Below are 23,180 nucleotides of genomic sequence, written 5' to 3'. Positions count from 1 at the left end.
CCCGCCATCTTGCCCCGTCGTGTACAGGCGGGTTGCCGAGCGTGGGGGCGACTCTGTCAGGTGCGTATAGACGACGATGGAAGATGGAAGTCACTGGTGAGATTCTGGAATCGCTCTGATTCGGATGCATCGCAGCCTCGTCCCTACTGGCTTCCGGCATGTTTATTTTGACAGATGCTTCGACGGAGGAATATAATGTCCGTTTCGGGACCTTTTGCTCTGTAAACAACGGGCGTCGACCCTGGCTATTCTGTCTGACTCTCTCGCGATGTCAACAATGGTTCATTTCTTATGGTTATCTTTGTCCAATTTGCTTTAGCACATTTGTATGTATTTTTGCTCGATGTGTAACATAGCGAATTGGTGCAACGTATTTAATTTTTGCAATAAAGTGGATGGGTTCAAGTGATTGAGAACCCCTGATTAGGAGAAGCGTGTCCAGTAATTTGACCGAACGTCACGTGGAAAGTGTCCATTTTTATGTTGGCGAAACTCGAGACCCGGCTGTCTTCTTGGACACAATGCACCAAGTTCGGTTTGGAATTTTTGATTTCGCAGCGTGTGCCTGGAAAGAGCAACCGCAGCATCGCTGAAGAGTGAGGGGCCGAGCGCTTCTTTCTCTGTTCGCGGGGCTCAAGGTTTTCAGCTCGATGAATACGCGGTAACCATGCCGGGAACCTGTTCCCCCGTGAGAGGAGGCTCACTTCGGCTCTTTAAAGCCTCTCCTCCCTATCGTCCTCCTTTCTCTTCGCCATCTTCGATTTTTGACTTCGCCAAGGATTGCTCACGTACTCGTTTAATTCCATCTCTACCACACTGCAATCCTCTTATCCTATCACAAAAATCATTTTCTTCCAGAAACCTTTATCTCTTTCCTCATTCGCATAATCCTACTTTCTTCCGCGCAGTCAAATGGCCTACCCGACCTCGATACACAGTTTAATGGATTCTCGAACTAGTATTGACAATATTTCCGTGCACGGTTCGCCCGAGCACGCATAACGTTTAACGGTACCCCGTAATGACCACGGGCTTAATTGTCCTTTTCTCGTCGCCTTCCGGAGATGCCGAGGCTGGTTACGTGGCCGCGCGAACAGTTTCGGCTGGCGTTACGTCCGCGAGAAATAAATCAGCCCCGCCGACGGTATTTCATTTATTTAATTAGCACGTGCCAACGGTGGCGGTTCACTCGCTTCCCTGTTAGCCGTGTATCGAGCAAACTGCAACATTTATTACCCGCGTCGTGGTAATTATTATTATTTCTAATGAGCGTGCCTGGGGGCCTCCACCTCGCGTGCACTGCCCTCTACGCATCTCCCTTTCTTCCCCCCTACTACCCGCGCTCCTTCTGCCCTACCTTCCTCTCCGTCGCTCCTTCTCGCGCGCCGTTTCGCTTCCTTGTTGGGGTAACGCGGTGGTACGGGACGAAACTCCCCGACCGCATAACCGTAGTCCTCCGTTTCAGGGCTTCCCAATCATTCGAATTCCCTGAATCGACTGCGTGCTTATGCACGCGGCATTACTCGGCATCGTGCGTTTTACCACGGAGCCATTGGCATTTTGAATATTCTAGCGGGAGAGTCAGTGACATCTGTAAGGTCGTTAAAGAATTACGGCCAGAATGTAGACGATACTGGAACAGAGACTGCTTCTGCGAGCACTGCGCGATTGCGAAATCTTGAATGGCCCCTTTGAGCCCTCTGTATGCGATGCAGATCCGTAATGCCCACTTGGTGCCCGGGATTACTCGGAGAGCGCTATGTTTGATGCATTAGGTGAGTTACGATGACTTTGATGAACCATTTACTGTGAACCTTTACGTTTGGAGGTAGCAATAGCTCGTAAGATTCATTCCAAGTGTCATCACGCGTATTTAAGTCTACTAGCATCGCGAAATATCGTTCTACGTGTAAATTCCAGGAACTCGAGTATCATATTTCATGGTCCACGATGCATTGATGTTCCCCGATGTTTTGATTCGCTTAGATTAGACACGAGGGAGGGCTCCCTTTTCGATGCACATGGAAAGGTTTGGAAAAAGTACCCCTAGGTTGGGAAACGCTGCCTCTGTTCCCTTGGCAAAGGTAGTTCCTTTCGTTTTGCCCTTGCCACGGCGTAGCACGGTGTCCGCCGTTGTTCTACTCGGGCCCAGGGCTGTACGATGAGAGGTAGCCCGTTCGCGGGGGGAAAACGAGCCTACGCAGAGAGGGGAGGCCCGTGGTACCCGGCTACCGAAGCGCTGCTACCTCCGTGAAAGAAATTTAATGAATGGCGGCGATCGTCGAACTTAATAAGCGTACACCTGGCGGGCTGAAGCTCGCATCGTCGAGGGCTCTCGCACCCTTCCGGACGGGAGAACCTCTACGCCATCTCCATATCTTAAGGGTCCGTATCGACCCATAACTTCGCTCATCTGATTTAAATTAGATCACGTAATCTAACATCCTTATATCCTCCAGAAAGTAACACATGTAATTTACATAGTTAGCGTGGGTCAACTTTGACCCAGCTCTTTCGAAACCTTCAAACATAACCTCTTCCCTTAATTTTGAAACTTTGAGGGATCGGTGAAAAGACTTAAAACTTAGAGCCCTAAATAGTACGAAACTTCGAAGAGGAATATTTCCAAGGTATTTCTGCGAATGTTTACGTAATGCGCGCTGGATCCCGTGAAATGTGGATGGGACGACAGCCGAAGCGGCCGTCAGCAGCGAAAAACCCAAAGGTCCGCGGCTAATCGCGCTTAATCGCTCGTTATTTGATCTAATTGAGATCGTGGGGGCTCGAGTATTTGGCCCTGACATCTATTACCACTACCGTCAGCTTCATCCTCCGATCGAGCGGAGCAGAGCGGCGCGGCGCGGTCCCGCGCGCCCGTGCAGTTGCATCGCGCGTTGGTGGGACAGCGAGCGAGGCGAGATACGTGCACGGGCGTGCGCGCCTGCACCCGCGGGCGAACCAGACTCGACGCTCGTCTCTTCCCACGAACCCTTGCGCTCCACGTATATATGTACACACGAGTCTCGTTATACGTTCCGGGATCAGGAAACACTCCTATTAAGGCTGTTTTACACGGCTGCGGCGACTACCATGAATTTCTCTCGCCGCGCTCATCGAAACGCGCGATGATGACGCAATATTAATGCTAGGCGACGGGTTAAGGCAGATCCATACGTACCAGTTCCTATGGTCAAGTTGTGAAACTGGAAAAAAGTTAATATTATTATTATATTATTATTAGGAGCGAAGCGCCTGAAAGTGTGCGTGTAACGCGTATACGTATTATACTGGCGAAAAATTTCTTGAACAAGAAGAATCAAAAGAAAAATCTTATCGTTTCTGACAGATCCATGGGACGATATTACGATATCTCTGTCATGCGTGGACCGATTTTATTGAATTTGGTCTTGATCGAAAGCTTATATGCGGTTTACATCAGAAAAATGCCTTTAAATTGAGAAAATATTGCAGGCGTGATGAGATATTAATGAAATAAGTTTCAGGTTAGGTTGAAATAGCCCGGCGACGAGTAAATCATAGCGGTAGCGACAGTCGACATATACAGGGTGTCTTTCATGTACTTGGCGTCGAGACGCTACCGTGTCTCTAGATTTGTAGCGTTATATTCAACTCAGATTCATAAAAATTACAGTTTCGTAATTTTACCATTGATAAAAAGTATCGTTTCCCTGTTCTGGAATACAACAGTTCACACTGACTGCACTGAGCCGCCAAGGAAAATTGACACGTGCAAACCCGCCTTTAGATAGCCTTTGAACTGCCTTTGCACAGGATCCACGTGGCAGCAAGCATGCGTCGTCTTCACTTGCGTCGCCCCAAAAGGATTAGAAACCCCTCTAAATGTATCAACGTATGAAAATTGTAATAATATTAAGGATAATCAATTCTAAATTCCTAAAGCCACCAAATGCAATACTTCGGAGAATTTGCCGACCCAAGATCTCATAATACCAGATCCAAAGAGCACCAAAGCGCGCCTCGAGAGCAGGTAGTCGATGACAATGCTCGTGAACATTCACCTAAACGCTCTTTCCTCGAAAGCACGTTTATCCATGATTCACGGCTAAATTTATTTCATTCCAGCCTCACACTGAATTCCTCGTTTCCCCAGAAAGAATCTCCTCCACTCGTGCATATGCATGCTACGGTAACGGGCGAGTTAATATTCAAAGCATCTTTCCTTGATCAAAGTCTGCTCCATTGGCCGTTTTAAATTGATTCCAACGAAGGCTAAACTGGACAAACGTGCACTGGCCAGCTCATACAGGTCCCGAGAATCCTGCTGCAGAAGATCGCATATACCTACGCGGTTTCATTCAGAACCCCACTCCCAGCGATCCACGTGAACCACCGCAATTGCTCTAACTTTCGGTCACGGTCAGTCTCGTCTAGACGATTCGCGGTAATTTCGTCTAAAACGAGACATCCTGAGGGAACTGGTAGGTAATGGGGTCTACGCGTGTGGCTCAAGGAAGAACGAAGAATGGAGAGTGTAGGAACGCTAGGTGGAATGGTGTAAAATGAACGAAGGCCGATAATCGATTGTCAGTATGGAGGAGAAACAGGAGTCTAGAACTCGCGGCAGCGACGGCGTAATTACAGCGTTTGAAGCTACCGGAATGGTTAGCGAACTCCTCGAGGGGCACCCGGAGCCTCCGCAGGTGAACTGAAAGCTCCAGCACCCGGGGAGCAGAGAGTACCGCCGTTTTATTGCTGCACAGCCCGAGATTTTCCCCTCCGAGGTCGTAAATCTTCCGAATTATTCGAAACCTGGACTCGAGACAGGCTTGGATATGTACAGGGTGCTCTAGAAGGAATTGTCCGACTTTTGGGAGACTACTTTGTGCCGGGTACTTTTGAGACACCCTGTATGCTGTGAATCGTAGCAATTATCGACGCCTGAAACACATTTACGTTAAACTTGCGTGCTGCTAAATCCAGTACATTGGCAAGTTTTCTTTCAGACTTTTCGTTACTGTTTGAATGATTCAGGGTCGCTGGATTTTTTGTCTCAATTGCTAAGTGTAATATGTTATTTTCTTCTTTATTTGTTATTTATAAAATAAGATTGGGTATGGTGTAAGAATTAATATTAGTATAAATATGTCATATTTGTAATTATTATATGATGTATGTTTCTTTATTTGTTATTAATGTATGTAATAAAAGATTTCGTTTCTCACTTTTTACTATTTTTAGAAGAGGTATCATTTCGGAAAACGAGAGGTACCATTTAGGAGACCGGTTGCCTAAATCGTATCTTTTACAGTATGTCACAACAAGATATACTACGAACGCCTGCAAAGTTTTAGATTTACTATAAGTACATACGTGACAGATCATTTCTCGATGTGTATTTTCGGTAATCGCGATGCGACTAGCGACCAGAACGCAGCGGCTTTTTGTCGTTTTCGTAAAGGACGCGAGTGGCTCATTTCAAGTCGTTTGGATTTGTGGTTATGGGTTACATTTATTGATGACTGGGTAATTTTTTCACCCGCTCGGGTTTAATTTTTTTTTTAAATATTGTATTGTCATCCATACTACGCACGCCTGCAAAGTTTCAAGACAATTGGATAGTTAGAAGTGGTTTAAATTTGAGTTGTGAGATTTGAACCATACACAGAAACAAAAAAACAACCAAACAGAGAATCGAAGCTGAATAAAATCGTTTAAAAATACAAAATAGTAAAACGCCTACCAAATTCCCGAATGCGGAATTCCACATACAGGAAAATCTTAAGTGTGGAATACTCCACACCAATGATGATGAAATTTCATTTGCACCATTGTATAAGAAAAATTATAATTTGTTGCATTTTCGTGGGGCACTGAATGCCGCTTTGCAACTTCGCTGCATTTTCAGTAGCTTGAAGTGTCAGCTGTAATAAAATTTATGGCGTGTGACGTGTAAAGTATAGGGTGTGACCTGTGGTGTGGAACAGGAGTAACGTAGGAATGGTGCAGCAATATAGTAAACACGGTGTGGATATAATGTAGTAATATAATAACAATGATACAGTCTGTGGGAATAGCTAGGGAATCAGCTCTAAAGCCTCTGAGCCTGTGACAATAACTTACACTGGATTAAATCAGGGGTTGGCAACTCCGGACTTAAGAAGGGCCCAAAAGTCGTAAAATGCACATTCTTTACTTTTAGAAGAGCCCCAGAAATTTAATATCACAAAAATACATACACAACAAGCATGCAGTATGCCGAAGCCATTGTGATTGCAAATCTACAGTATATTATTCATATTACGTGGCCGAAATTTTGCAAATTTTTCCATTCCTTCAAGTATCAAATGAGCCATATTTAGACACCCAAAGACCCATATGTTGCCAACCCCTGGTTTAAATGACACTTTTCATCGACTTTCCCTATTCAGATGGATTCTACTGAAAATTTAAAAGGAGTGGTCAAATAAGTCCCAAAACACTATCACCACTTTTCCCGCGCTGGTGGAAGTGCTAAAACAGAGCTTCTGCCCCCGGAACCGGGCCACCCGTGATACACGCGGCGAAGTCTTTTTGGGCCCCACGGCGAATCGACTCCGCGCTGTCGCGCGGGCATCGACCCAGCGAATTCGTCATTCCACGGTTGGGACGGGACGACGCAGTCAAAGAGAGAGCGAAAGAAGAAGCTTCGAACTCGTTCCTCGACAACGTCGGGGCCCTTTGGGGCCGAACTTGGTTGCCGGCCAAGGGAATATATCCGATATCTTTGGAATGGGACATAGGTCCCGACGACGCGGCGGACATTGCCTGTACCTGTCTCCACGCATCGAAGTCTGCCTGCTCACCTGCATTCCATCAACGGGGGAGGGGGGCCCTAAAGGGGTCCGTCCTGGGACTCTCAGGCCTGTACCGCGTCGGCGGAGCGGTGCCTTGAAAATGAGGAAAAGGAGCTAGAAACTGGAATTCTAATCCTTCGCGTGATTTGCATTGGGAGGGGCCTTCAGGCTCATTTTGTTGAATTAGGTCTGGGTCAGCTTTTAAGGGAATGGGGGATTTGAATATTTGTACCTGGGAGTAGAATTGTTTCTATTTATGTAGAATTGCTTGGAATATTGATAAGTAGAGTATTTTACTGTGGCTTTTAGGTAAAGTTTTGAAGTAGAGTTTTTGGGGTGTACAGGGCTTTAAATCTTTGACAGGGGTAGGAACGTGAGTTTGGGGTGTTATTGATTTTTCGATATTTCCCGAGTAGCTGAGGGGAAAATTTGGTACGGTCCTGTGCGAGGGCGTAGGGCGCTGAGCGATCAGCGGCTGTGGGGGAATGGAGAGAGGGCTGAGAAGTGAGGAAACAGGGAATGATGGGAACGGTGTGGAGGGAAGGGGGGTGGAGAAGAGGAACATGGAGAATATGAGAGAATGGAGAATTGGGACAAAGAGTATAGGGAAAACAGAGAATTGTGAAAAAGAATATGAGGGGAACAGAGAGCGCAGAGAGAAAAGAGAATAGGAAAGATAGAATCAGAAGAGCGGGGTGCAGAGAACAGTGGAAGCAGAGAGAATAGGGAGACCAGGTAGTACAGAAAGATCAATGAACGAGGGGAACAGAGGACAGGGAGAACAAAGAACAAAGAACAAAGAAACTACGAAACAGAGGGCAAAGAATTTTCTCCATTTGAGGAATAGAGAGACGCGAGAGATCGAGTAGTAGAGAGGCCGACTAACGTATAGCGCGCAGCCAACAAAGAGAGCAGAGGAAACAAGGTGAGAAGGTGGAACAGCCAGCCACGGTGCAAAACGAGAAGCGAAACCGCCAGCCTCTGTTTCGAGTACCACTTAATTCTCTCGATCCACCCGAAATCCGTTCGAAATTCACGGTTCGCGCGGCGTATGCTTCACCTTCAACAGTAATTATCCCTCGACGGCCGCGTCGTTCCCCTCAACGAGGTAGCTTCCCTTCTTTTTATATCGCTGGAAAAAAAGGAAATCGATCGGGCACGCGTCGGGAGACTTCTCAACCTGTATAAAACAATGCTTCGAAGATATGCAACTAAATCTGAATTAATTTCAATCTTCAAGTGTCCATGCTTCAACTTTAATCGAAAACCCTCCCTCCACATTACTAGCAAAATTTATTTAAACAATAAAATATAGTCTTCTTTTCTTTTTATGAAGCCCCCTTTTTGAGGGTTGCCAGGGCCCCTTGGGCCCCTCTTCTGGGTGCGCCTTATACACTAATAACTCAGTTAAGAAAGGTTCACCTTGTATTGTAACAGGTAATTGATGAAAAATCTTGGAATAGGTCAGCATCGTGATCAGCGAGCTCGAAAAGTGACCAAAAATGGTCATTTTTTAATTCTAGGGAGCCCAAATTTATATTAAACTACTGTTCGAATACCGAACACGTGCATGTCTGTAGGGGGTGTTGCAAAATCAGGCCCATTTGCACGTGAACGGACGGCTGTGGGCCCGAGGAAAGCGCGCAGCGCGTATAAGCTGCATTCCTGCAAGGTGAAGGGGCCACGCGAGGACCCAGGCAGTCGGGGCCTGTAGGGCCCCAATACGCTCGAGAACACGTCGGCCCTATGGCATGCGGCCGACTGGGGTCATGGGAAGCTGAACGCACACCTTCGGCCACTTCAGAAGTGAACCTCGAAAACTGATGCAACCGTGGGCCTTAATTGGCTCGCGTGGTCTGCCTCTCGTTTTTGCAGCATTCCAGACTATACGTTGCGAAATCGATGAGCCACCGCGATGGCCGAATCTTATGCGGTTGTTTGATTTGTTGGAGATAGGATCGGAAAAATTGGAGCGAATTTGATAGCGAATTTGATTTGGTGGACGACTTATGCTCGAGAATTTTGAGTTTTTGAGTTTGGAGGATAATTGCTATGACTGAGTACAGTTGCAAAGTTGGAACAAAGATTTATGTGATCTTCTTGTGATTTTACTCAGAAACAGAAAAATTAGTTCTCAATTATTGGCAGACAATTGAATTCTACTTTAGCAGTATATACTTTGTAGACTACTACCTTGCCTCAGACCACTAACATTTCCACCAACCTTCAACAACCCAGTGCCTAAATCAAATCTCCCAATGGGTTCTGTTTCCTAGGATTCAAAATCAGTGCTGGATTAACCAATAAGCAAAATAAAGAAAGGGGGCACCGTAGAAAGTCTCTGAATTGTAAAATCTAACTTTTGCTAGAAACACTTTTTAGTCAAATTATCGGAAATGCCTAAAAAAATGTATCGCGTTGAAGTGATCACCCTGCATAAGGGGGCCTCAAAATCTTTTAAGTAGTTAGGGCCCCTAATGGTCTTAATGCAGTCCTGTTCAAACTAACAATTTTAAAAAAGTGTACATTCCAACTTCCAAATTCAAAATTCACTCTCCATCAGCCTCTAGCACTCCTAACGCGGAATTAACAGAACAAATTTCAATTGTACCACTAAGAAACATCACAAAATAATAATAAAAACATGTTTAAAATCTAATCACGCCCCACTTTCGTTGTTGCAGGAAACTGGGCTTGGATCTGGTGCCCCGTCAGGGTGCCCACATGGTGGACCCGGACACCATGTCCGTCGTGGAGCTTTATCACGTGGTAATTAACGCAGAGACCATCATTTACATATGGAATTCAACGCTGCTCGAAATCGTGCTCGAGTTATTCGTTTGCAATTTTTCGGGCCACGAGCGCTGATTCAGTGTCGTGGAAAAAGAGCAAGACACAGCGGTCGAGTTCTGTGGAATTGGGGTCCAATATACCATGGGAGGGTGAGGGGAGATAGAGAAAGAGGGTACTCGAGATCGTACTTTGCTGAGGCTCATTGAAATTCTAGCTGGAGAGCTGACTATTCCGAGTGCTCCGCGAGAATCGAAATGAAGCCGCCTCCATGGAGTCACATTCTCTGCACGTGCTCCGCTACATGAAATTTTTAACGTTCCGTCGGGCATTCGGACCCCAACCATTTATAATTCACTTCCCTCTATCAGTTTTTAATGGCACTGGGAATTGCTCCGCTGGGATTCGAAAGTGATCGTTGGGATTTGTGGTTGGATTTTGAGCCAATGGAAGGTGGATGTCACGTTTCAGTTTAGAAATTGAAAGCTTCTGATTTTGTACTTGCGATATTGTAGAAGGAGAAGGGTAGATTCTTCTGCGGTGGATGCAGGATTATTTCTTCCACTTTTGGGGTAGTTTAGGGTAAAAGTTTTTGCGTTGAGTTGTATAAAGGAAAGTTGGTCGTTCTGGGGTAGAAGTGCTGAGGAAAAGGGAGGATTATCTTACTTCCCTTTGCGCTTCTTGATAACTCCACTCTAAAACGCAGGTAGTCTGTAAATATGGGGATGTTGTGGAACAATATACTTTCCTAATACCGAAGGTGGAATTTTAGATAAACAAAAATGTACTTGAGCATTTTAGAGCAGAGCTGTCAGGGGAAAGAAAAGATCGTTCTGCCTCCTTTTGCACCCCCTGACCACTACACTTTAAAATGTAGGTAGTCCTCAAATATGGTGGTCCACCTGCAATAACTTAGCTATCTTATGGAACAACACACCTTTTCTAATATCAAAGGTGGAATTTTAGTCACTCAAAACTGTTCTTGATCATTCTAGAGAGAAGGTGTGAAGGAAAAGAAAAAATCTTCTTGCTTCCAAAAGGAAGTATAAGAATACTCCTTGACCACTCCACTCCAAACCCCCTTGGTAGTCTCCAAATACAGTGGCCCTAATGCAACAACATTACCTTCCTAAAAACAAAGCTAGAGTTTTCCTCAACGAAAATTGAAGAGTCCTTGTTTCGAACACTGTAGGTGCCAAAAATCAAATTCTATACTACAGTATTACCATCGGTACATAGAACATTTTCCAATAAATGTTTTATAATTTCGTCACTTTCAGTGTTTTCAAAAATCAAATTTCCATGCCCACCTTACAGAAGCCCTTCCCAGAAACCTCGTAAAAAACAACACCAATGAACGCAGAAATTAAACCACGTTATTTTACCACTTTCAGCACGTCCAGAGCGCAGAGAACTCACAGGGTGCGTCGGCGAGGGGCACCCTAAGGCGTAAGGAACACAGGAAGGTGCTGACCCACCACCTCTATTTCTGCATGAGAGACTTCGGCCACGCCGTAGGCGAGGACACCGAGATCTACTTCTCCCTGTACGACGCGAAACGGAACCAGTACCTTAGCGAGCGTTTCCTGGTGCGCATCTCCAAAGAGGGCTTCTCCAGCTTCGTGGAGAAGATACACAGCAACTGCACCATCTTTACCGATCTCGGGAACGCGGACCTCAGCAGGGACCTGTACATGGTGGCACACGTGATGCGCTGCGGGAGGATGCTGTACTCCGACTCGGGGAAGAACAAGGCTGGCACCGCCATTTACAGGCGACCTCACGGCGTCGCTGTCCTGTCCCTCGCCGAGGCCACGCAGGACCACACCGAGGAACTGGAGATGACGTTCAAGGTAACCTGCTGGGACCTTCGATAGCGATTTCGTGGAGTTTTAGGGTGATCTGTTGTTCGCCGAGCCCCTGACTTCTGGGGGACAGGTATGCTGCAGTGGCTGCGAGGTGGATGTGCTTCAGGATCAGGTCGATGGACAGTTTGCAGCTGGTTGTATTGTAAAGAATTGCGGGGGGATAAAAGGAAATGTGTGGGTGTTGCTGGGAGAAAGAAGAAGAAGGAAATTCACAGTACCTTTGCTCGAGATATATTCTTGAATAGCTTCCTTGGGTTTGTAGTTATTTGGAATGTGGAAACTGTCTTCTTTTTAGGTCTTCAGTTTAGATTACTTGTGTCACTTGATTTCATACCCAGAACTAAATAATTGTCAGAGAAGTGAATGTGCTCGCATTCCCCCCAAATGAAGTAAGTTTAAAGGAGGAGCCTGTTTTAGGGCGCTGAGAAAATGATGATTTTTAAGAATTATTTTCTCAAGAAATATAAAGTGGATCTACGCAAAACTTTAAAGATGTTTTAGTCTATATATATTCAGACAAAAATTTCCACGTTTTTATGCAAAAAAAATGGTTGAATTTAATTTAATTAAAAAAATGGGCTAATTTAATTTATTTTAATTTTTTTGCATAAAAACCTCGAAAATTTTCCGCCAAAACCGAAACTATTTCTTCAAAGTCCCACGAATTTGTTAATTTTAGGCTTTCTTCTTATTGTTTTAGTCCATCGACGATATAAATTCATTACAATTAAGAAAAACCTGGGCTTTCTTATTTCAGGCAAAAATTGGATCCGCTAGGATGTGCGAAATTCGACAACTCTGGCGGCGCGGCGCTATGAAGATGTACCAATATAACAATGTTAAATGAATTATTCTTGAATAAAAAAAAATTTCTTAATGTTTGGAAAGTTTTGGAAAGATTCGCTTTATATTTGTTGAGAAGATAATTCTTAAAAATCGCTGTTTCCTCAGCGTCCTAAACCAAGTTCCCCCTTAAGGAGAGAATTCATTCCACCTTGTGCATTTGAGTAATAGAGGTGTCAAAATAGTACCACTGAAAGTTTCAAGTTATTAAATTACCTGTATATCACTGAAACGTCCGTATCTTACGTCTCAGGTGTGCCCGGGTGAAGAGAAGGACTTTCACCAGCTGCACGAGCAGATCATCCGCAGCAACAAGTGCTCCCCTCTTCCAGGGCAGCCGAACTATGGCATAGTGGTCTCCTTACGCGTCCTCCACGGCGAGCTGTCTCAAGTTAGGGTGGAGAACCCTTTACTGTTCAAGAACATCTGTTTAACGAAGAAACTGGGCTTCTCTGACGTGATCATGCCAGGCGACGTGCGTAACGACTTGTACCTGAAGTTGGAACGCGGAGAATTCGAGCGTGGAGGCAAGTCCACGGGGAAGAACATTGAGGTACTAGGGATGCGTAATAAAGAATTCGATTTTCCGTTAACGCTAGAGACGTTGACTTTAATGGAACTTCGGTGTTAGGTGACCATCCTGGTGTTGGACGCGGATGGCCAGCCGCTGGAGGGCTGCTTGATCGGAGCAGCTGGCACGGAGGGCAGCTCTGAATACCAAAGTTTAGTCATTTACCATCACAATAGTCCAGCCTGGGCGGAAACGGTTCGATTGGCCATACCCATCGACAAGTTCTATGGGAGCCACGTGCGTTTCGAGTTCCGGCACTGCTCCAGTAAGTTTTTGAAGAGATCGGTTGCTGATGCAGTTGAAACTTTTGAAGACTAACAACTCACAATTTTATGTCTAATAAGAAAAATATATTTGCATAGTTGCACTTTGTTTTGTAAATATCAGCTTTCATTTATACCCCAATGTAGTCTCTGGAAATTAGGGGTCGATTTTTGAGTCCGCAAGTAGAATTGAACAGAAATCGAGTTAGAGGTCTCCTATACCTTTAGAGAGCTGTCCCTCAATTGTTCCCTTGCATTTGGAAAATGTAGTGATGGGTTCGAACACATCGCGAGTATTTTTGTTTGAATAACTGTAGATTTCAGTCGACGAAATAAACTTTGGGTATTCAATACTCGGGATTACAAAGAACCTGATCCCAATTTGACCAATTAAAATTCGTAGGAATTTTATAATTTATATTGAAGTGTACTAAAGTTCACTAACAAGGGAATTTTGGCAACTCGAAAATTCAAAAAAATCTGATGCTTTGCAGAAATGTAGCTCGAGTAATGCTAATAATGTAACTATTGTTTCATTCGGCAGTAAAAGGGTCCTAAGGGTGAAAACACCTCCTCGCAAAATGGCGAATTTCCAGATTATCATGAATATCTACGAAACTGTAAAATATATGAAACGGAAGTTAAATTCAAAGCTCTGTGGTTCTTCATGTCCTTATAAAGTGACGATAAAGAATTTACGAAAAACTTTTTTTGAACATTGAATTGAACTTTTTTTCGATATCTGTTACGGTATCGCAGATATTCAGGATAAAACACAACTGTTTTGATGGGTGTTTTCACCATTAGGACCGTTTTACTGCCGAATCGAAAAATATTTCCAAAGTTTCCGATTTTTTTATTTTTCGAGTTGTCTAACTTTCCTAACCATTTACTAACCTAACTACTTACAAGTTAAGACAATCAAAGTTCCCCTGCAATTGCCCACGAAGAAAAGGATCACAAATTATACTAAATTTTCTTCCTTCCAGCCCGCGAGAAGAACGACAAGAAGCTCTTCTCTTTCGCGTTCGTCCGCCTGATGGAGCCTGGAGGAGCCACCTTGCAAGATGGTCCCCACGATCTGTACATCTACAAGTGCGAGGATCGGACGAAATTGGACTCACTGAGCTACCTATCGCTCCCCAGCAGCGCCAGGGAACCAAACGCCACAGGTAGACCACAAATCATCATCGCCAAATCACTTTAAACCCTTTCAACCTTCTCAATAATCTTCTCTTTAGGCTCCACAGCTTTCTCCAGGTCACCAAAAGAAGCCGTACTGGTGCACACCTTGCTCTGCAGTACTAAACTGACTCAGAACGTGGATCTCCTAAGCCTGCTCCAGTGGAAGGCGCATCCAGAGCGAATATCCGAGGCGCTGGGTCGCGTGCTGCGACTAGACGGCGAGGAGCTGGTCAAGTTCCTCCAGGACATCCTGGACGCACTGTTCTCCATGTTCCACACCGAGGACGGCAACTCCACAGCCCATTCCGGCCTGGTGTTCCAAGTCCTCGTCTCCATCTTCAGCTTGCTAGACGATTCCAAGTTCGAGCACTTCAAGCCCGTCATGGACGCGTACATCTCCGGCCACTTCGCCGCCGCCCTGGTGTACAAGGGTTTACTAAGCAGCGTGCAACACTGTGCCGACTGGGTGACCGCGGCCGAGAAGCAGGAGCCGATCATCAAGTGCTTCCGTTCCCTGGAGTACATCTTCAAGTTCATCATACAGAGTCGCCTGCTGTTCGCTAGGGCGACGGCCGGCCAGTACGAGGACAGCTTCAAGAGGGACCTCTACTGCGTGTTCGCGGCGTTGAACAAGATGCTGGGGATCCCCTACGAAATGGTCCTCCACTCGCAGATAGCCCTGCTGTACTCCATCTCCGCCGTGTTCGAGCAGCTGGCGGCCGTGCTGCCGGTGCTCGAGGTGGCAAAGCTGACCTGCACGATGCTGGACTCGGTGCCGAGGGAGCCGCCGCTGCAGCTGACCCAAGCGAAGCTCACCGCCATCAAGAACCTCACCACCTCCACGCTCTTCCGCGACGATGACGAGAGCAGGAACCTACTGCTGGTCACCATATGCAGACACCTGCGGATCCACCTGGTGAGGCGCGAGGAGCTGCGCTCCTGCACAGAGATCCTGGGGGAGGTCCTCAGCTTCCTGCACAAGAGGGGACGCGACACTAATAAAGTCAACAACTGCATACACCATGACGTGGAGACGCTGTGCCTGTCTATCCTCGACGTTCTCATACAGACCATCCTCATCGTCATAAATACCAGTGGGCCTGTGCTGGGCTGCCTCGTGGCTTGTTTGATAGGGCTGCTTCAGCTGCTAGATGAGTACCATTACGCTAGGCTCTGGGAAGAGCTGACGCACACTGGGGAGAGGAAGTCTCTGAAGGACTTCCTTCTGAGAGTGTTTCTGGTGCTCAGGGACCTGGTCAGGCAGGAGGTGTTCCCGCCCGACTGGTTGGTCATCAGAATGCAGGCGAACAATGTGATTCTCAAGTCTCTTCAGGAGCTGGCGCAGCCTCTGGCCTTTCGCTTCCTGCACGGGAGCTTCGACTCCCAGCTGTGGTCGACGTACTTCAATCTAGCCGTCGCGTACCTCACTCAACCTTCTCTTCAGCTGGAGCAGTTCTCGGAAGTGAAGCGGGAGAAAATCGTGGAGAAGTATGGGGATATGAGAGTGCTGATGGGCTTCCAGATACTGTCCATGTGGTCCCATCTGGGCGATCGTAAGCTGGAGTTTATTCCTGGTATGGTGGGGCCGTTCCTAGAGGTCACTTTGGTGCCTGAGAGCGAGCTGAGGAAGGCTACGCTGCATATCTTCTTTGATATGATGGAGTGCGAGCAGAGGGCTCGCGGAAGCTTCAGGTCCGTCGAGTCGGAGCTGATTGACAAGCTGGATATCCTTATCAGCGAGAACAAGGGCGACGACGAGTACAGGCAGCTGTTCAATACTATGTGAGTAGTTGGGGTGGTTCGAGTAGATTGGAGATTCAGAGGAAGGGGATATTATCGTTGGAATGCTATACTTTGAATTGTTGAGGCATGAAATAAAAGGATAATTTTGCTTTCAAGAGCATCCTTTTTTTAAAGCTTGTCAGGGTTACTCATGTTTTTTTAAACGGAACTATACACTTTATTCATCCTGCTCCTGCACCTTATAACTGACGCCAAGGCCCAATTTGGGGGCCCAAAATTGGTAGAAAGAAAAAATTAAAATCAATAAAAACCAAGAAAAAAGTGAAACTTTTTGAAAAAACAGTAACAAAGTGGATAATACATGTTTGAATTTAGTATGAAATTTTATAATTAAATAAAAAGGGTGACAAAAAATCGTTTGTGCCCGGAGCGGCGGAAGAGCTAGATTGGGCCTTGGCTGACGGTAATATATTAATAATAATAATCACCTTGAACCCTGTACGTTCCTAACCAAAATTGTAAACTGCTTTGCTTTGTAATTCCACGCTGCCTTAAGGGAACATCTCAGCGCTGTGTAAGTCCAATCATCCACACTCTTCCATTTGTATTGTACTTTTATCTGTACAATTTATAAAACATTTAAAACACTCTGCTATTCTATTTTTCCACGTAGATTATTGGACAGAGTCCAGTCAGAGGATCCAGCTTGGAAGGAAAGCGGAACCGCCTTCATCACGTCCATCACTCGTCTCCTGGAACGTCTTCTGGATTACAGGAGCGTGATTCAAGGGGATGAGAATCGCGACAAGCGGATGTCTTGCACAGTTAACTTATTGGTAAGCGTATCTCTGCCGAGTTGAACGGATAAAAATATTTTTAATGCAAATTCATTAGGTGATTATGAAAAATTATTTGAAGAATGAAATCCATATTTTCTTTTTACAAGCTCCTTTTTCCTTTTTGCAAGGGGCCCTGGCACTCCGTCAGGGTGCGCCACTGGTTCCTACAATGTAGTATAATTCCACCAGCTCCTAATATAATAGCAAAACGGTGGCACGTGCCTGTTTTCCACTGGGCCCCTCAATTATAAACTAGTATGCTGCAACTAATTTATATCTGTAAGATATTCCCACTAAGAAGATCTAGACGAGGCCCATTTTGAGAGTCAAAATTACACGCGAACATCCTAAAATTCCCAATTTCATTACATACCTGTTCTTTTCCACTTAGATCTCTCCCTCCCCCAAATAATAGCAATAAGTACTACGTACACTTGAAATGCATCACTACGGACTACCGTGTCAACCCCAAACCTGCTAATTCCATTAGCTGAATCTCTAACGAGCAAACAACAACATTTAAAGCGCAGCTTCAGAGTGTCATTTAGCAGTCACACTCAAATTTTCCATCCGACACACAGACCGGTCCAACAATTCAGCACCACGAATGGGACTTTTCCTATTCTGTCTGCAGAACTTCTACAAGAATGAGTTCAACAGGAAGGAGATGTACCTGCGTTACATATACAAGCTCCACGATCTGCACATGGCTGCGGACAATTACACAGAGGCAGGGTTCACAATGAAGCTGTACGCCGATCAACTTGGCTGGGGCTCCACTATCCTGCCACCGGACCACTCGCATCCTCAGCAACCAGAGTGGCAGAGGAAGGAGCTACTGTATTACAAGATCATCCACTATCTAGATCGCGGCAAGTGCTGGGAGAAGGGCATACCACTGTGCAAGGAACTGGCGGTGCTATACGAAACCAGGTTATACGATTATGCGAAACTGAGTCACGTGCTGAAACTGCAGGCTAAGTTCCTGGACAACATACTGACGCAGCTTAGACCCGAACCGGAATACTTCCGCGTCGGATTCTATGGCCTCAGTTTCCCTCTTTTCGTCAGAGTGAGTATCGCGTGAATGGAGAAACATCGAGCCGAAGACCTCCTTAGGTTCTGGGATCCGGGCAGTGGTGGATTTAAGGAAAAAGGCCCAGGCAACCGTTCCGAGAGGCCCATTTTTTGGGAAAATGAAGACGCAGTTTACTAAAAACTGGCTATGTGTACAGAAAAGTACAGAAAGAAAATATTGTGTTGGAATAAAATCATCATTTTTTTGAGAATGGGGCCCTGAGGGGCCTTCTGGGCAGGGACGCAGGTGACAACTGCTCATCGGCCGTCCGTTAAATCCGCCACTGGACCCGGATCACAACAGAGCGCCGAACTATTACGTTGCTAAGCACAGTGTTCGGTTCTGACCCGGGTCTGAGAAACTAAGAAGCTCTTCGGCTCCTGTCTGAGCAAGCCTGCCATAGAGTATAGAAATTGGCATAATGTACCGTTGGCTCTGCGCTGCCTTTGCAGAACAAGCTTTTCATCTACCGCGGCTTGGAGTACGAGCGGATAGGAGCGTTCACTCAACGACTACAGACTGAATTTCCAAGCGCACAAATATTGATGAAGAACTCCCCGCCTGATGAGAGCATCCTCACGTCCGAGGGACAATGTAAGATGATCGATTCGCTTACTGATTGCAAACATACTGAGAGTGTCTTTATCCAGTTCTACTTACCTACGCGTAGGAAGCATAATGCTTGAAACGTTCAAGTTTTCTTATGTGGTGCTATTCATCCCTTCTTTGTGTCTAGCAATGTATTACCAAGAAAGCATGGTACTCCATTTAAGAGAAGAATCAGGTGACCTTGAAAGAATTTTAAAACTACAACTAAGTAATTACATTATAACTATAGTTAAGTACTTGCAAATTTCTTTGAATCTCATTTCAAAGTGAACTTGATTCTTTTCGTTACACTTTCTTCCTCACTCTATTAAAATTATATAACTAAATACCCTTAATGATATTCAGATATACAAATCTGCAACGTGAAACCGATCCCGGAAGAGAGCAGTCTGGCCTGCCGCGGGGCGGATGTCCCCGAGCGAGTGGTCGCCTTCTACCTAGTCAACGACGTGCGGAAGTTCATCTTCGATCGACCGTTGCACAGGGGCCCGGTCGATCGCGAGAACGAATTCAAGTCCCTCTGGATCGAGAGGACCACCCTGACAACTGAAGCCAAGCTGCCCGGGATCCTCAGGTGGTTCGAGGTGATCGAGAAGAGGTCCGAGCTGCTGGCCCCGGTGCAATACGCCTGCGAGACCATGCAGAGCGTGGAGAGAGAGCTGAGGAGACTGGTCGCACAATACACTGCCGAACCCCATCGAAACATCAACCCATTCAGCATGAGACTCCAGGGGATCATCGACGCCAACGTGATGGGCGGCATCACCAAGTACCAGGAGGCTTTCCTCACCACCGAATTCGCTAGGCAGAACCCGGACATGGTGCCGCATGTCAACAGGCTCAAGGGTCTGATCCTGGACCAGATGAGTGTCCTGGAAGCTGGACTAAATCTGCATGGACAGATTGCTCCAGCCGGGGTGCAGCCACTGCACAAGAGGCTGAACGAGAGATTCACGCAGCTGAAGCAGGGCCTGGGACCGTTGGCCAGGCAGAGGACCATCCACCAGGATAGCATCGTCAAGTAATTGCTTGATTATGGCTGCTGCAGAATTGGGCATTAACTAAATAAAAAAATATTTAAGTATTCGACGAATAAAGTTAATTTTTTTATTCGTCGATGGATTCAACTTCAACGTCAAATAAAGTTTTCAGCTTTAACTTTAACTGTAACGTTAACTTTAACTCTATTCGACGTCGAAAAATTTTCTGACGCGCGTTCGAGCCGCCGAGGACCGGGGAATCGAGGCGTTGAAGCCAGGCGCGCGCGTTACAATGTAGTATCGCCTAATGACGGTCCTCGGGGGCTCGAACCCGCGCCAGAAAATTATTCGTTATCGAATAAAGTTAAAGAAGTAAAATTTAAAGAAGTTAACGTTAACCTTAACGTTAATGTTGAAGGTAATATTAATGTTAAAGTTAAAGCTGAAAACTTTATTCGACGCTGAAGTTGAAAAGCTCGACGACTAAAAAAATTAACTTTATTCGACATATGACTAATAATTTTTTTTAACTTCTATTCGTTATTCGAAATTTTTATTTAAATAAAAATGTTGCCCATCTCTGGTCTGCTTTCTCATAGTTTGAGGAGTCTCTTCAGGTAATTGTAACTGAATTCTGTATTTTGACTTTTAGCTCACCGTTACCTCCGTTGCCTGTTAATGAAAAGCAACGACCAGCTACTTTGGACACGGCGGGCTCTAGGTCCTCCCATGGAGACAGCGACGGGCAATTGGAGGATGAAGGTTTCTATACAAAAGTAGACGGCGGTCCACCACCTATCCCTCAGCGCGAAGTACGACCACGTTCAGTCGGCTATGGGACCACGCCACCAAGACCCACTCATCAGAGATCTCTGAGCAAACCTTTGAGCCCAAAGTTACCTTTGCGACACTCTCTGCCGACGCCCACGGATAGCCTCGATCAGACTGGTCTGAGGACCTCCTGGAGCGAGCCTGGCCCGGAAGCCGCGCCACCACTGCCACCCAGAGGTTGCAGTGAGTTCCATTTTCAGAATATAGCATCGTATTTTCTGTAATACTGTGAATATTGTAAACATTGCCATTGCAATTTCTAAATACTGTGGTCCTGAAGAAAGGAAGGGGAAGTTTCTCCTTACCAACCCTATTAGTTATTAACCCTAGACCGACAGCGTGACACTTTTAAAGTGTATCTGATATTTTGAATATTGAATATTTGAATATTTCAAAATTCACTTAGTTTACTTAATTTAGAATTTACTAGAAGTTTCTAAAAAATCCTGAATTTCTCTTTAGGTATCTTTCGAAAGACATTTTCAGCAGATGCCTTTTCTTTACGCTAAGAAAATCGAATTGGGGAGTGAAAGCTAGAATATTAATTCTAGCGTCTACTGACACGTTTCTAGAGAACATTAAATTTTTTTAGCAGCCTGCTATGTATTTCTAAGGTCAAACAAAAGGCTGTGCAGAATTGGAGTGCTAAGCAATAGCAGATCAAATTCTTCCGTGTGCAATATAATCGACAAACAGAGCCGGAGCTAATTAAATCTGAATCATAGTGTTAATAAATCTTTGCTCTTCCTGTTTCAGCGCCTGATAAGAGAGATTCCAACACAAACGCAGTCGTGCCACCCGCGCCACCGAAGCGTTTAGCGTACAAACGTAACACGGAGTGGAGCACCGACGACGACTCAGAGGCGCAAAACGAGCCGAACGACCATCGCGACAGCGGTATATCCACAGCCAGTTTGCTGGACTTCCAGTCCCACTTGACCAACCTGAACAACCTCGGCTACGAGGACTTCGAGCCACGGACCAGGTGCAACGACATCATGAACATCTCGCCGCCGTCTATGATCAACGCGCTCAATGTCTCCACGGGCAATTTCGCCAGCGGCACATTTCAGGGGTCACACTCCCTACCTGGTCAAGAGGTAATTGTTACACTATGTGGAAAGTTATCATGATAAGGTCTCCCTTCAGCAGATTATGTCTTACAGAAGGAATTGAGGAGGTTCCTCCTTCTGGGGTCTAGGAAATAAGGGCATTTTTAGAAATTTGTGGAGAATAAACAATCTCATACATATTCATTGACTATATATGACAAATTTGAGGACATTCTTGCACACATTCATTGGCCGTGTATTCAAAATTTGAGAACAATCCACCCAGTAGTTTATTCTCTATAAATTTCTGAAGATACACCTGTTATTTGGGCCTCAGAAGGAGGAACCACCTTAAGTCAACCTCACTACCAAGGGCGGATTTGTGTATCGGCTAAGAGATAAATTTTTGGGAGCATCCAATTTTGAGGAGCGACAAAATTTGGGCGAAAGGAATTGAAAAACGTTGAAACACAAAAGCTTGAGGCAACTTTAAAAACAATTCACTTTCCTTTTATCTAACAAATTAGTAATAACTTATACACGAGTAGTCATATTGAATTAATTTTAAAATTGTCTCAAATCTTTAAAATTAAAATTAATATTTCACGGAAAGGGCGGCAGATGCTTGTCACCCTGGGGGCGCCAAATCTCCAAATCCGCTGCTGCCCAAGTTGCTTGAAAACTCCCCAACATAAAATACTTCTCTAGCAATCCATGTGTAAGACACAGTCTGCAATGTGCAATAATTTGTGATCAGTTTATCCTGATCTCCTTCAACTTTCAGGTGAGCCCGCCGCCGATACCGCCCAAGGCGCACCAAGACACCCCCTCAGCCCCGTCGACCTTGGAAAGAGCCTCGAGTCGCGCACAGTCGCACGGCCACTCCGAGAATTACTCTGTGCCAAAAATGCAAACATTATCGGTGGCGGCCGACACAGAGAGCACTGTGTAGCAACGACGAATTTCCTAGTTCATAACGCGGTTAATCTATGTGCTGCTGCCACAGTCGAGCGAATCCCGTTTGTGGGTTCGCCCCGTAGTTACTGGACCTAACCTCAAACGCTAAAACCCGACTGGATTCGTTCGAGCAATGCCCCTTACTGCGTAAGAGAATCCTGTAATAATCGAATGAAAAAGAAGTCTTGAAAATTCTGTAACTTGACATGGATCACACCTTGGTAGAGAAAAGCAGAAATGAGCGGTATTCAAACGTCGCGGGGAGCCACGTTGATGTGGGACAGTATTTTGAATCACGAGGTAGGTGGTTCTCGGCGTTCGTCGCGATATAGCGGAAGAGAAACACTGACTTTGCGGTAGAGACGACGATCTTCCGGATATACTAACCAAACTATATATATTTTGTAATTTATTTATATTTTCGATGAGAATAAAGGTAATTTTTATCAACCAGACTTTGGTGAAGACTCGTACACTGCTGTCGCCTGAACAGCTAAGAACGCAGAGGATGTAACTGAAGGTGTACATGGACGAACCTGTAAAACACTTGTAAATTCAAGATCGTATTTTGGCTCCACGATATTCTATTCAAAAGAAGGATAAACTTCTATTGATTAGAATATTTGTGAATGAAAAATCTGATGTTGGACTTCAATGTGCATATTCGTTTACGAACACCGCGACTGTCTCGCGCTTTACACCCCGCGCGGAGGGTCGGAAAGTGGCGGAAGCCGAATGGAAGGATATATATAAATT

General features: G+C 45.5%; 1 protein-coding gene across 5 annotated transcripts in view; it reads left to right on the top strand.

Annotated features, from left to right (window-relative positions):
• Positions 1–22,879, top strand: part of Spg (dedicator of cytokinesis spg) — a 55,293-nt gene extending 32,414 nt beyond the window's left edge. For 2 of the 5 annotated variants that reach the window (XM_076807253.1, XM_076807251.1), the window contains exons 5-17: positions 9,500–9,584; positions 11,000–11,458; positions 12,570–12,869; positions 12,948–13,152; positions 14,140–14,322; positions 14,392–16,117; positions 16,752–16,914; positions 17,552–17,989; positions 18,448–18,589; positions 18,950–19,625; positions 20,237–20,598; positions 21,172–21,515; positions 22,252–22,879. In XM_076807253.1, coding sequence (XP_076663368.1) covers positions 9,500–9,584; positions 11,000–11,458; positions 12,570–12,869; positions 12,948–13,152; positions 14,140–14,322; positions 14,392–16,117; positions 16,752–16,914; positions 17,552–17,989; positions 18,448–18,589; positions 18,950–19,625; positions 20,237–20,598; positions 21,172–21,515; positions 22,252–22,419 — 5,251 coding nt within the window. In that variant the 3' untranslated portion in view covers positions 22,420–22,879. Of the gene's footprint in view, positions 1–9,499; positions 9,585–10,999; positions 11,459–12,569; positions 12,870–12,947; positions 13,153–14,139; positions 14,323–14,391; positions 16,118–16,751; positions 16,915–17,551; positions 17,990–18,447; positions 18,590–18,949; positions 19,626–20,236; positions 20,599–21,171; positions 21,516–22,224 lie in introns of all 5 variants that reach the window. The other 3 variants (XM_076807252.1, XM_076807249.1, XM_076807250.1) reach the window with 2 other exon arrangements.
• Positions 22,880–23,180: the final 301 nt, after the last annotated feature.

Source organism: Andrena cerasifolii, chromosome 2 (genome assembly GCF_050908995.1).
Source record: "Andrena cerasifolii isolate SP2316 chromosome 2, iyAndCera1_principal, whole genome shotgun sequence".
Classification (NCBI taxonomy): domain Eukaryota; kingdom Metazoa; phylum Arthropoda; class Insecta; order Hymenoptera; family Andrenidae; genus Andrena; species Andrena cerasifolii.
Note: the sequence above shows the minus strand (reverse complement) of the source record. Positions and strands in the feature narration are given on the sequence as shown.